At 52.9% G+C, this 15,000-nt stretch overlaps 1 protein-coding gene across 1 annotated transcript in view; it reads left to right on the top strand.

The window, feature by feature from the left end:
* mxra5a (matrix-remodelling associated 5a) overlaps positions 1-14,415 on the top strand; it is a 19,768-nt gene extending 5,353 nt beyond the window's left edge. Inside the window, exons 5-9 of the mRNA XM_048235632.1 lie at positions 1,167-3,297; positions 3,381-3,494; positions 4,561-8,738; positions 9,453-10,377; positions 11,405-14,415. Coding sequence (XP_048091589.1) covers positions 1,167-3,297; positions 3,381-3,494; positions 4,561-8,738; positions 9,453-10,377; positions 11,405-13,379 — 9,323 coding nt within the window. The 3' untranslated portion in view covers positions 13,380-14,415. The remainder of the gene's footprint in view (positions 1-1,166; positions 3,298-3,380; positions 3,495-4,560; positions 8,739-9,452; positions 10,378-11,404) is intronic.
* Positions 14,416-15,000: the final 585 nt, after the last annotated feature.

Raw genomic sequence — 15,000 nt, forward strand, 5'->3', positions numbered from 1 at the left:
TAAATGTAATAAATGGCTCCTAGACAGTGTATATCCCTTAGCAATAAGAAGATGCAGCATATTGGGTCTTGAAATATTCACAGGAATCCCTAGAAATTGAATATTCATGTTGTTTTATCCAATATTAGTTGTGCAGATGTATAATCCTATTTTATACATATCCATTGAACCAACAAAGAAAATACAAAAATAGAGACTTTTGTGTAATTATTCCATATTTTATGTAGTCATTCTATATCAGAACCCCTGACATACATTCCAAATATTCTATAAAAAATACAAAGTGTTACCTTTCATCTGAGACCAGGATTATGCTTCTACACCAAGAGGTTGCCACACAGTAAGCCTTTTAATGTCAGTATGCATTTTGGGTAACCAAAAGTCCTATGGGGAGTTTCCATAGGGCAGTTTACAAAACTCATTCATTCTATATTGATCTACTTTAAGATACAGATTCACAAGACCTGGTAGTGGGCCTCAGTTGTGTTTCCAAGAGAAAATAAATGACCAAGAGGGCAGAATGTGGTCATTTCCAGAGATGTACATAACCGCCTAAAAAAAACTATAATTCTACCCTCTCTGAGAGTTCATCACACAGTTAATCTATTGGTACCAAAACGTATACAAGGCCTCAGCTTTCAAAAGATGTATGTGGAAACAGGGCCACCCTTAGTAGGCGGTGTGCAATTTCGAGCAAAAACTCAAAATGTGGGGGTAAGTGTAATGTGAGCATTTGCCTTTCTTTGCTAATTTGAACAGAACAGAGTTCACAACCCACTTTGCCACACTTGTGTTCCGTGTGTTATGTAAACAGGATGTAAGAAAGCACAAACAGTAGGAAGTGTAATATAAATGTAGACAAACAACACAAACAGTAGGAAGTGTACTATAAAAAAGAGTAGAAAAGAGAAACTCTTTGGAATTCATGTGTCTTCTGCTCCAGGTGTAGTTTAACAGGAAACACTTTAAAAGGGTTAGGGCTATTCTAGTAAAGACAAATGGCATTAAGGCATCTCTGTGTCTGGTGTGCAGCTGTGTTGAAGTGTAAGAGATTAGCTACAATGCCACCACCGCCCCTAACTCTGTATTTTCTGTGCAGCTGTGTTGAAGTGTAAGAGATTAGCTACTATGCTACCCCTGCCCCTAACTCTGTATTTTCTGTGCAGGTGTGTTGAAGTGTAAGAAGGACCGGGCGTACGAGGGGGGTCAGCTGTGTCCCCTCTGCTCCTCCCCCACCTCCCTCCAACAGAAGGAGCTGCAGCAGCTCGATGACCTCACATGCTCCGCGCCGGTCATCATCTCCGCCCAGCGGAGCTCCATGCCCGAGGACACCGACAGCGAGGTCACACCCCCCGAGGAGTTCCGCCCAGCCCTAGGCAACGTCTCCCTGGGCCTGACGGACGAGCACGGCAACAAGGTGAACCTGGAGTGCAGCGTGCGGGAGATGGACGGGTCAACCCGCGTCAGCTGGGCCCAGCTCGGTCCCGGTAGCAGTTCCATCTCAGCCAACGTGTCGTTCTCCGTAGACCTGGAGTGCCCGATGGACCGGGGCAACTACGAGCGTTTGTGGCGCCTGATCGCCTACTACAGCGATGTGCCGGCTCACCTGCAGCGCGAGGTGATGCTGGAGAAGGAACCGAACCTCAGCTATCGGTACCGGCAGGACCCGGAGCGCGATGCACTCTACTTCACGGGCGTGCGGGCCAGCGTGAAGGCCAGGCCCAGCTGGGTCATGCAGCCCGAGATGGACCTGCAACTGAATCGGCGCCAGTCCTCGGGAAAGCTAGTGCGGTTGCTGCTTAGCGCTCGGACCACACAGCACCTGGAGCCGAAGGAGGCCCGAGACCAGAACCGGGCCTGGGTGCTCATTCAGAACCACAACCGCACCAGAACCGCAGTCACCACCGTGGTGGGTCAGTCGGTCGTGCTGGAGTGTAGCGTGACGAGCTCCGGTGACCCAGCGGTGGAATGGGTTCTGCCGGACGGTTCGCGGGTGGCGGCTCCACACCGCGGTGCGAACGGGCGGCTGGCGGTGTCAGAGTCCGGCGAGCTGTCGCTCCGTGCGGTGGAGCACGGGGACGCCGGCCTGTACTACTGCGTGGCGCACGTGACTGGGGACTTCAGCGTGCTGCCCTTCCGCCTGGTGGTGGAGGAGTCATCCAGCCCTCCGCCTGGAGGAGAGGGAGTGACGGCGCCCGCCTCGGGGTTCGCCGCTGACCGCGTGTTACTGCCCTGTGAGGCGTCAGGGTCGCCGGACGCCGAACGCCATTGGATCATGCCGGATGGCCACGTGGTGAGCCCCCACTCCAATGCCACCCCACGCGCCCTCCTTGCAGCCAATGGCTCCTTGGTCCTCCCCCATGGCCAGATCTCTGACAACGGCTACTACAAGTGTGTGGCCCTCAGCGCCCATGGCGTGGACACGCTCGCCACCAAGCTCACACTCTCGCGTCGCCAGGGGCGACCACTGCAGAGGCCCCCAGTCCGGCCACAGGGGGCCAAGGGGGTGTCCACGCGTGTGAGGCCGAAGCTCCCCCAGGAGCAGACTGAGAAGCGGGAGGAAGAGGAGGTGGAGGGGGCATCTGGAGAAGAGGGTGTCCAGGAGGAGGTGGATCTGTCAGCGAGGCGCGGGGGGGAGGCCCCGTCGCCACGGAGACGGATGATGCAGGGAGGAGTGCGGGGTGGCGGGGGACACCCGTCACGGAACTCCTGGAGACGCCCAGGCATGCAGAGGAAGCCCATCAGGCCCGGTTCCCACGGCGCGGAGAGAGGCTCGGTAGAGCCGCCGTCACAGCCTCGCCGTCGGGTGGGTCTGTCAAACAATCAGATCGATCCCGAGCGGTGGGCCAACATCCTGGCCAAGGTTCGGGACAGAACCAAGGGCACCACGCCGAGTCCGCCTCTGACCACCACAGAACCACCCCTCACCTACAAAGCGACCGCTAGTATGACACCAGAGCCAGTGTTCACCACAGAGCTCCCAGACGAGCAGGGAGAGGAGGAAGAGGAGGAAGAGGAGTCAGACACAGACACCACACCCCAATCAGAACCCCCTATGACAGACAGCCCACTGGACTACCCAGAGGAGGACCAGTTTGAAGAAACTACCACTCCAGATCCTATCACAGAAAGCCCAACGGCCCTTAGCACCCTCTACACAGAGGTCCAGACTTCAGAACAAACAACAGAACCCCCTCTTGACTTACACGACCCAGAAGAAGAGAACCCAGACTTTACCACGGAACCCCCTCTGGACTTGCACGACCCAGAAGAAGAGAACCCAGACTTTACCACAGAACCCCCTCACTGACTTGTATGACCTGGTAGAAGAAGAGAAACCCAGACTTTACCACAGAACCCCCTCTGGACTTACAACCCAGAAGAACCGGCCGGGACTCGGCCGGGCCTCCACTTGACATCCATCCTATGCAGTACGCGGAGGAACAGACACACGTCATCTACCAGATCTCAGAGCCCGACACGGACACCGACCTGTTCACGGAGAGAACCCAGACTTTACCACAGAACCCCTCTGGACTTATATGACCCAGAAGAAGAGAACCCAGACTTTACCACAGAACCCCTCTGGACTTATATGACCCAGAAGAAGAGAACCCAGACTTTACCACAGAACCCCTCTGGACTTATATGACCCAGAAGAAGAGAACCCAGACTTTACCACAGAACCCCTCTGGACTTATATGACCCAGAAGAAGAGAACCCAGACTTTACCACAGAACCCCTCTGGACTTATATGACCCAGAAGAAGAGAACCCAGACTTTACCACAGAACCCCTCTGGACTTATATGACCCAGAAGAAGAGAACCCAGACTTTACCACAGAACCCCTCTGGACTTACACAACCCAGAAGAAGAGAACCCAGACTTTACCACAGAACCCCTCTGGACTTACACAACCCAGAAGAAGAGAACCCAGACTTTACCACAGAACCCCTCTGGACTTACACAACCCAGAAGAAGAGAACCCAGACTTTACCACAGAACCCCTCTGGACTTATATGACCCAGAAGAAGAGAACCCAGACTTTACCACAGAACCCCTCTGGACTTATATGACCCAGAAGAAGAGAACCCAGACTTTACCACAGAACCCCTCTGGACTTATATGACCCAGAAGAAGAGAACCCAGACTTTACCACAGAACCCCTCTGGACTTATATGACCCAGAAGAAGAGAACCCAGACTTTACCACAGAACCCCTCTGGACTTATATGACCCAGAAGAAGAGAACCCAGACTTTACCACAGAACCCCTCTGGACTTATATGACCCAGAAGAAGAGAACCCAGACTTTACCACAGAACCCCTCTGGACTTATATGACCCAGAAGAAGAGAACCCAGACTTTACCACAGAACCCCTCTGGACTTATATGACCCAGAAGAAGAGAACCCAGACTTTACCACAGAACCCCTCTGGACTTATATGACCCAGAAGAAGAGAACCCAGACTTTACCACAGAACCCCTCTGGACTTATATGACCTGTGAAGAAGAGAACCCAGATCTTACCACAGAACCCTCTGGACTACACAACCCAGAAGAAGAGAACCCGACTTCTACGACTGGAGCCTGTTTGACATCCTCTGTACGCTGAGGAACACATGCCATTTCACCAGATTCAGAGTCTTCTACACGACACCCCACCTTGTTCACGGAAGTATTATAAACACCGAGGCCCGACAGACAGTCCTCGTCATCAGCACCTCTTCAACCGATGTTGCCGAGGATCTGCCCAGCGTAGAGGGGGACAGTTTGGGTGCTCATGTTACCACGGATACCCCACTCACTGTCGCTTTTCCTGCCACAAAGGGTAGACGCACACACGTGACTCAGGGCAGGCGGAAACACACTCCTCAGGACAGACGCACACACACACACACACTCACAACTCAGGCCAGAGACCGACACACAGCAAGGGCCAAGGACACACACACACCTCAGACAAGACAAAGACAGATAACTCAGGGGAGAAACAGACAAACAGCTCAGGGAAAAGACAGAGTTAAAACCCAGGATGGACACAGACACACTACTACACAGTCTGGACAAAGACTCAGCGCTGAAGGTAATCAGAAACAGACAACACCAACCGGCCAAAGCACTGAGGGTCAGCTAAGACATACCACTCACACTGGCCAGGAAGAACAAAGACACACAATTCAAACTGACCAAAGACTTAGCACTGAAACTGGCCAAAAACATACCAATCAAACTGGCCAAAAAGTCGATACTGAAAGGGATCAAAAACATAAAACTCAAACTGGCCAAGATAGCCAAAGACACACAACTCAAACTGACAAACGACTCAGCACTGAAACTGCCCAGAAACATACCACTCAAACTGGCCAAAATGGCCAAAAACACACAAGTAAGAGTGGCCAAAGTTTCAGCACTGAAAATGATCAAACACGTACCATTCAAACTGGCCAAAGAGTCAATACTAAAGATGATCAAAAACATACCACTCAGAGTGGCCGAAGAGTCGATAGTGAGATTGAGGAAAGACAGTCCACTCAAATTGGCCAAAGAGTTCATACAGAGGCTGAGGAAAGACAGTCCACTCAAATTGGCCAAAGAGTTCATACAGAAGCTAAGGAAAGACAGTCCACCCAGACTGGCCAGAGACATGCCTCAAGAGGAAGGGGAAGACACAGAACTCAGGGTAGGCAAAGAGTTCCTACTCTAAACAGACAGGGAAACAGGAAATCCAGTGTTCAGGATAAGGAAGAGCAGGAAGTACCCCGCATGCCGCCTCAGATAGAGGGAGTGTCAAGCACAGACAAGGGGGTGCGCAGTGAGCACGATCAGGGAGAGCGCCCTCTTCCACGAGGCCAAGGAGAGCGTAACTTTGAGGGGATGACACCTCTGCAGCTGCCCAGGACTCCCCCCACGGCCACCAGCTTTGCAGTGAAGCCATACACCCGCCTCGCAACTCACCCAGCCACCCCTCACACCACTACCCCCACCCCTACCCCTAGCACCACCCTCCTTTCTAGTTCCACTCTGGGTTCCATTACCCCCAGTTCCGACCCAGACCCCTCCTCCTCCTCCTCCGGCTCCGACCCATCTCCCCAGGGCAGGGGTTCCCGGCGACGGGGTGGGGGGGGCAAACGCAAGAGACCCGGACGTGTCCGTAACAGGCCAAACGTCTCCCAGGCCCCTGAGCTCGTCAGGAGCCATGCACAGCCCATCACCCCTGCCTCCTCCTCCTCCTCCTCATCCTCTCCACTGGCAGGACCCACGGTGGCGTCCAAACCCAGAATAGAAACATCGGGGTGGGCCAAGAGTGCAGCTGCCAGCCCCAGCTCGGCTATTCCACTCACCGAGGGCCAGGCACCGTCATCAGGCAGAGTGAGTCACAGGCACAACACTGACTCTTTATCCAGCGCAGGGAAAGACCCGGCATCAGGGAGAGACATGGCAGAAAAGTCCTCAGCCTCAAAGCCTGACAAGGAGGGGAGATATCCAACCACACAGTCCCCAGTGTCACAGCCTGAGCTAGAAGGGAAGGGGAGAGACCCGGTGGCACAGTCTCAAGCATCCCAGCCTGCACAAGAAGGGGAGGGGAGAACACCACATGTTTCCACCACAGCCTCCCGAGCCTCACAGGATACCTCTTCACTGGCTGCCTCTACGGAGCGTCTTTCCCCTCTATCTCCTGAGTCCAGCTCCCCGTCTGAGTCAAGTCGTCAGGAGGGGGTCACAAGCTTCCATTCACCTGCTGAGAATCCGCTTGAAAAGACACACAGGACACTTGACAAGTCCTCCATGAGTTCTCATACACACATACAACCATCACTCACACATCTACAGACATCTCATACACACAGGAAGACCAATCACACGCACACAGACACATCTCTCACACACACACACACACATACACAGACATCTGACACAGACACCAGAGTAGACCCCATCACAGCAGATCAGAACCCCAGTAGAGGTCTGGGTCAGACAACTATTAACGAGGTTGACCAAGAACGTCGGGTTACCATGGAGAAGCCCACAATTACCAGAGAAACGGGAACCATCCAGGCCCAACCCAAAACATCCTCGGATGGACATACCCTCTCTGGAAGAACCTCAGCTGCTGCCGAGCAATCAGATCCTGACACAGACAAAGGGAGAGCCTCTCCTCCACGGAGAGTTAACATGGCTAAAACCCTGCCAACCACTCAACCCTCTAGGCCATCCAACCCCAACCCCAAACACACCACTTCCATCACCACTACTGCTGCTACGCCCAGGGCAAGGCCACGTGTGCCCATATACCCAGACACGTCTAACACAAGAGCAAGAGGTGGCACCACGGACGGCCTGAATCAGATACAGGACACTCTCAGAGAGGGGGCCCCTCCCCTAGACTTGCCCAGAGCACAGAGCCCCAACCCAGGACAAACACACACAGGACAAACTAACCCAGGACAAACTCATACACACACTGTACACAGCTCTAACCCAGGACAAACTCACACAGACACAGCTCACAGCCCTAACTCAGGACAAACTAACCCAGGACAAACGCACACACACACAGCTCACAGCCCTAACCCAGGACAAATTAACCCAGGACAAACGCACACACACACAGCTCATAGCCCTAACTCAGGACAAACTAGGCCAGGACAAACTCGCACAGACACAGCCCATAGCCCTAACCCAGGACAAACTCTCACACACACAGTACACAGCCCTAACCCAGGACAAACTCACACAGACACAGCTTATAGCCCTAACCCAGCACTAACTAGGCCAGGACAAACTCACTTGCACACAGTACATAGCTCTAACTCAGGACAAACTAACCCAGGACAAACTGATACACACACAGTGCATAGCTCTAACCCAGGACAAACTCACACACACACAGTACACAGCTCTAACCCAGGACTAACTGACCCTGGACAAACTCACATGCACACAGTACATAGCTCTAACCCAGTACAAACTAACCAAGGACAGACATACATTAACAGAGGCAGAGGTTCTAGCCCTGGACAGACCACACAAACAGAGTACCGTCCTTACCCAGGGCAGTCTAATGTTCAGAGAGAGAGAGTGCCTAGTCCAGATCAGACTGGTATCCATAGAGACAGAGTTCCTAGTCCAGATCAGACTGGTATCCATAGAGACAGAGTTCCTAGTCCAGATCAGACTGGTATCCATAGAGACAAAGTGCCTAGTCCAGATCGAACTGGTAGAGAGAGAGCTCCTAGTCCAGAACAAACTGGTATCCATAGAGACAGAGTTCCTAGTCCAGATCAGACTGGTATCCATAGAGACAGAGTTCCTAGTCCAGATCAGATAGGTATCCATAGAGACAGACTGTCTAGTCCAGAGAGACCATCTCTCCCCTCTGGTTCTGTTCTCAGACCCGACAGCTCTCCTGCCAGGCGCACCACACCTGTCCCTCCCACCACCCACGTGCCCCCTACCCGTCTTGTGCCCCCGCCCAAGATACCCCCCTCAGGTGGAACTGCTGCCCGGCCCCAGAGCCCAGATGCCTCCCAGCCAAGCCCAGCTGTGCCCACCACCCATGAGAAGAGCCCAGATGCCTCCCAGCCAAGCCCAGCTGTGCCCACCACCCATGGGAAGCCCCGGATATCCTCCACTGGTGTCTCCACGGTGACGGTGCCAGCGGAGGCCGATGCCCATCTGCCCTGTGTGTCGAGCGGAGAGCCGAGGCCCTTCCTCTCCTGGACCAAAGTCTCCACAGGTGCCCCACGCTTACAGTTCAGCAGAGCATGACTCACAGCTTACAGAGTTTAATGGGGTGGTGTTAAGAGGATTGCTTATGCAGGGGAATGGGGGATGTTAAAGGTTGCTGTATGGAGTACATGAAAGCAATGACATTTACATGCACTTTAGTGTCCTGGTTGTGAGGCTTATCTCTGATTTTGATTATATTCAGGATGCTGTTTACATTAACACTGAGAAACCTGGTTATTAATATCCCTGTATACATTATAAATACTAGCCAATGATTCTACAGAGTGCTTATTATCTTTGGTTGTAATCAGTTTTGTACATAACACCCGGGAAATCGGGATAAGGCATATACAGCTAACGTATTCTTTTGGAGTATTCCAGCTAGCATTCAGATTTCTTAAAACATGAGGATAAGGGCTTATCTGAGGTTATGAAATCGGGATATGATGTTCACAGTGGCATTCCTACCTTGTATAACACCCTGAGCAACCACCCGCCTAAGTGCCCCCCCCCCCCCCCCCCCAAAAAGAAATGTTGTTGTTCAACGCCCCCCACACCCAATATATACACACTTAAAACTACTGTTGTCCTATGTATAAAACCACCGCCATTGACATAGCAAGAGGCTAACAACCATTGAATTAACATTAGCCTATTTTATTACATATAGGCCTATAGACTGACTAGCGGTATGAATGATGTCATCTCTGATCTCCCACAGGTGCCAGTGTGGCCCAGAACACTCGGATCCAGCGCTTTGAGGTCCACTCCAACGGAACCCTCATCATCCGGAAAACACTGCCGTCAGACCGGGGCCAGTACATGTGCAGCGTGCAGAACCAGTACGGGGAGGACCGGGCCGTGGTCTCGCTCGTGGTGCTGTCGGAGCACCCCCGGGTTGTGAACCCTAAGTACCGGGACACCACTGTGCACATTGGCGAGTCCGTGGACCTGGAGTGCCAGGCCAAGGGCCACCCAACCCCGCGGGTCACCTGGGTTCTGCCGGACAGAGGGATGGTCCACACGGGGGCGCTATCGAGTGCAGGCAGCAATTTCCAGAGGGTGGCGCTGTTCCCCAACGGCACGCTGCGCATCACCCAGTCCATCTACACAGACCGCGGCATCTACAAGTGCATTGCCAGCAACGCGGCAGGTGCCGACTCTGTCACCGTACGCCTGCACGTCTCCGCACTGCCGCCCACCATTCTACAGGGGCGCCATGACAACATCTCGCTGCCCGAGGGAAGCTCCGCCTACCTGCACTGCTCCGCTCAAGGCACCCCACCCCCCACCGTCCGCTGGACCAGCCCTGACAACACGCAGCTTCGCCCCTCCCAGTTTGTGTCGGGACGGAACCTGTTTGTGTTCCCGAACGGAACGCTGTTCGTGCGGTCCCTGGGTCAAGCCGACAGCGGACGCTATGAGTGTGCCGCCACAAACACTATTGGTGCAGCCTGGAGGGCCATCAGCCTAGTGGTCATACCGGCGATAGCCTCACTCCGCGCACACATTACCTTCTCCTCACCCCAGAACACACAGGTGGGCTACGGCGCCCAGCTGCGACTCGACTGCATAGCTGCCGGCAATCCAGAACCCAGGATCATCTGGAGGACCCCCTCAAAGAAACTAGTGGACACCCAGTACAGGTGAGTTGTACAGGTTACCCCCACACCCAGACACTCCCAGGAACTACTGACAAACAGATAACCCACACAGACTAACAGATAGTACTAACTAGAACTAATAGATTGGGCAGCCGTGGCCCACTGGTTAGCACTCTGAACTTGTAACCGGAGGGTTGCCGGTTCGAGCGCCGACCAGTGGGCTGCGGCTGAAGTGCCCTTGAGCAAGGCACCTAACCCCTTACTGCTCCCCGAGCGCCGCAATTGTAGCAGGCAGCTCACTGCGCCTGGATTAGTGTGTGCTTCACTTCACTGTGTGTTCACTGTGTGCTGTTTGTGTTTCACTAATTCACTGATTGGGTTAAATGCAGAGACCAAATTTCCCTCACGGGATCAAAAAAGTATATATACTATACTATACTTAGTGTTAACATGCTAGCTCTCTAACCACACATGCTAGCTTCTTACAGATAACTCGTGATAACTCTCTACAGGTAATCCTCATTTTGTGATAAGACGTGATAGCTCTCTACAAGTAACCCTCACATTGTGATAAGATATGATAGCTCTCTACAGGTAACCCTCACATTGTGATAAGACGTGATAGCTTTCTACAGGTAACTCTCACATGCCAGAACAATACAGCTAACCCTCACATACTAGCCCTCTACAAGTAAATCACACATGCTAGGTCCCTATAGGTAACCCTCACATGCCAGCCCATTACAGCTAACTCACACATGCTAGCCCTCCACATGTAACTCACTCATACTTGTCTCCCATAGATAATTCACAGATGCTATAAAGCTAATTCTCACATGCTAGCCCTGCACATGTAACTGACAGATGCTAGCTCCCACAGGTAACTGACAGATGCTAGCCCTATACAGTTAATCTGGACATGCTAGCCTTCTCAGTTAGCTATTAGACTAACTAGAGATAGCACAAAGGCGAGTTAGGTAGCTAATTCTGGCTCAGCAGTATTGTGATTAAATTGCTACAACTCTGTTTTGTCCTTATGTTAATGATTTATCTGTTCTCCTGTTTCCAGCTATGACCCTCGATTGAACGTCTTCCCCAACGGCACCCTGGTTCTCCAGCCGATGACGGAGAAGGACGAGGGCGACTACCTCTGCGTGGCTCGGAACAAGATGGGCGACGACTACATCCTGCTGCGCGTAGCCGTTGTTACCAAGCCAGCCAAGATAATGCAGAAGTCGTCGCTCAGTCAGGAAGTTACATACGGCTCAGACCTTAGGGTGGACTGTGTGGCATTGGGTCTGCCCAACCCAAAGATCCAGTGGGCCTTGCCAGACGGAACCATGATCAACAGCATCATGACCTTTAACCCCAGTGCCAGTGGACCTGGTCGCTCACGCCGCTACGTGGTATTTGACAACGGAACACTGTTCTTTAACGACGTGGGCATGCGGGAGGAGGGTGACTACACCTGCTACGCTGACAACCAGGTGGGCAAAGACGAGATGAAGGTCAGAGTGAAGGTCGTGTCAGATGCACCAATCATCCGAAATCAGACGCAGGGGCCGGTGCGCGTTCTCTACGGCGAAGCAGCCTCACTACGCTGTGAGGCGAAGGGAGAACCTGTTCCCACAATCTTGTGGTTCTCCCCCGCCAGTCGTATCATCCCCACATCTTCTGACAAGTACCGCATCCACTCAGACGGAACCTTGGTCATCCAGAAGGTTCAGCGTCTGGACGGGGGGAACTACACCTGTCTGGCTCGGAACAGCGCTGGACAGGCCCGCCAGGTGACACGCCTGGAGATTCTGGTTTCACCGCCGACAATCAACGGGCTGAGGGGAGGGGCCACCAGCGCACTGGTGCGTGGTGTGACAGACCAGCGGAAGCTCCTGGACTGCGTAGCGACGGGGATGCCGGTTCCGCGCATCACGTGGGTTCTCCCCAACAACGTGATTCTGCCGGCGCCATACTACGGCAGCAGGATGACGGTGCACCGCAACGGAACGCTGGAGATCCGCGGGCTGAAGCGCAGCGACGCAGCGCAGCTGGCGTGCGTGGCGCAGAACGAGGGTGGAGAAGCCCGTCTGCAGGTCCTGCTCGAGGTGCAGGACCCCGAGGAGAGGCCACCACCTCCTCCTCCACCCCAGCAGAGACCCGCCCTGCCTTCAACCCCCCTGCAGATCCCCAAAACGGACACTCGCCCGCTCACCATCGGCGCCCCGATTCTGCTCAACTGCTCCCTGGCGGGTTCCCCCCCGGCTCCCCTTACCTGGGTTCTGCCCAACGGTTCCCCGCTGGCCAGCGGAGCCCGGTACTCCCGGTTCTACCACCGGCCAGACGGCATGCTGCTCATCAGCAACCCGACGCTGTCGGAGAGCGGGGTGTACAGGTGCGTGGGCCGCAGCAGCGCGGCCACGGGGACGCTGGTGGAGCGGAGTGTGGCGCTGGTTCCAGAGCGCCCCCCGGAGATCAGCAGCCGCTACAGCGCCCCGATCAGCGTCCTCGTCGGCGCTAGCCTGCAGCTGCACTGCCAGGCCAGACAGGGCGTCGCCCCTGTGCGGCTCAGCTGGAAACTGCCCACTGGTGTGGTTATGACCCAGAGCCAGCGTGCCGGCCGCTACAACGTCCTGCCCAACGGAACGCTGTCCATCTCGCAGGCGTCGGTGCACGACCGTGGCTCTTACGTGTGCCACGTGGCTAACGAGTATGGCAGTGCCACCCTCACGGTGCCCGTCATCATCATCACCTATGCGCCACGCATCACCAGCGGCCCCACGCTCACCACGCAGGCCCGACGCGGCGTCGCCGTGCAACTCAACTGCGCCGCCACCGGGCTCCCGCGCCCCGAGATCGCCTGGGAGACACCCGACCGCACGCGCCTGGTGGTCAGCCCTCAGCCACGCCTCTTTGGCAATAAGTACCTCCACCCCCAGGGGGCGCTCATCATCCAAAACCCCTCCCCCAGCGATTCTGGCTTCTACCGCTGCACAGCACGCAACGTCATCGGGGTCGACTCTAAGGGCACCTACCTGCGTGTACTCTAGTACTCTAGAACTAAACTCCAATGTCATTGGGATAGACACAAAAGGCATCCACCTCGACATGTTCTAGAACTGTACTCCAACATCACCAGAGTCAACTCAAAGGGGACCTATTTGTGTGTGTTCTAAAAAACATCTTCTGAGTGTTCTAAGGATTCTTTCCTGTATTCTAAAGATTCCTGCACATGTTCTAAAAGTACTTGCTTGTGTTCTAAGGATACTTGCTTGTGTTTTAAAAGTACTTGCTTGTTTTTTAACAATACTTGCCTGTGTTCTAAGGACACTAGCATATGTTAGAAAGATAACTGCACAATCTTCCAAAGATATCTATCCTCCAAAGATTATAGGCATATGTGTGGATTATTGTCTAGAAAAAAAATGATCATGCTTCGAAGACTTCTGTGAATTCTCAACACCTACACATATTTGCTAGACGAGCAAGCCCCAGAGTCCTCCCCGTGTTCCTGGGCCCCTTGATCCGATTTCAAGAGCAGAACCGCCTCTAGCTGACAGCCAGAGCAGCATCCCGGTCGAACAGAGCAAAGCAGAGCAGAGCATAGCAGGCTTATCAGGTCTCTGTGGTGGGACGGCTGTTAGTGCTTGTTTGCAGTTGGAATGTCCTGACTTTATTGGACGCATAGTAGTGCTGTGCAGCGCGATGCAACGCAACGTTTTCAGAGAACATTTTGTCAGACGCCCCGTTTCTATTTTCTCTATGTCGCTCACGTTGCTCTGCTATTTTGAATGAGAAATATGACGCAACAGAAGGGCATATTTAACGAATTCAGTGTAGACAGATAACATTGAATGCTACAAGACAGTCGCTCGCTAGGATCCGGTCGGGACACCCTGTCTGGCTGTGTGAGCACTGCTGCTGGAGCGGAAGTGACATTTCTCCTACATGTGCAGAGTGCAGCAGAGGAACATTCTTCTTTCTACTGAGCAAAATGACAAAATTATGACAACATTAAAGCAACACCAAAGAGTTTTTTGTACCTTAAAATAATGTTTCCAAAATCGTTTTAGTGGTTCATCAACTTGTAACAGGGTGAACGGCACTTCTGCCGCTTCGCAGCCCTCTATCGGCTATCGGTAGCGGATCTGTAGTTCGATGGAATGAGACATAAGAAATATAAGAAATCATCGTACTTTCATAAATCATGCAACATATTCTACCTTGTCTGTGGACATTGTTATTTGCAAAGCCGGTGCTGGATAAACAATTAGCGTGCGTGCGACAGAGGGAAAGTTCTTTGGTGTTGCTTTAAGGAACCAAACGGTCACCATTCAAATCGGAGATCGATGAGAAACTATTCTGTAACTTCCCACCTCTCTAGTGCAGGATGTCTGTAAATAATCTAACCACTGGATACGTTTAGGCATCCTTCCTTTGTCATTGACAATGACAGCTTATGTCAATTTTGCTTCATGTGTGTAAATGAGAATATATATGAGTGTATTTTTTTGTTTGTTTGGCAAATACATTTTTAATGAAATACATTTGATATGTATGTACTGTATAGGTGCTTGTCCAATCAGATGAATGCATTTGTTATATGCAAAGGTGCTTCTCCAATCAGATGAATGCATTTGTTATATGTAAAGGTGCTTCTCCAATCAAATG

The sequence above is a fragment of the Alosa alosa genome, chromosome 23 (assembly GCF_017589495.1).
Source record: "Alosa alosa isolate M-15738 ecotype Scorff River chromosome 23, AALO_Geno_1.1, whole genome shotgun sequence".
NCBI lineage: Eukaryota > Metazoa > Chordata > Actinopteri > Clupeiformes > Clupeidae > Alosa > Alosa alosa.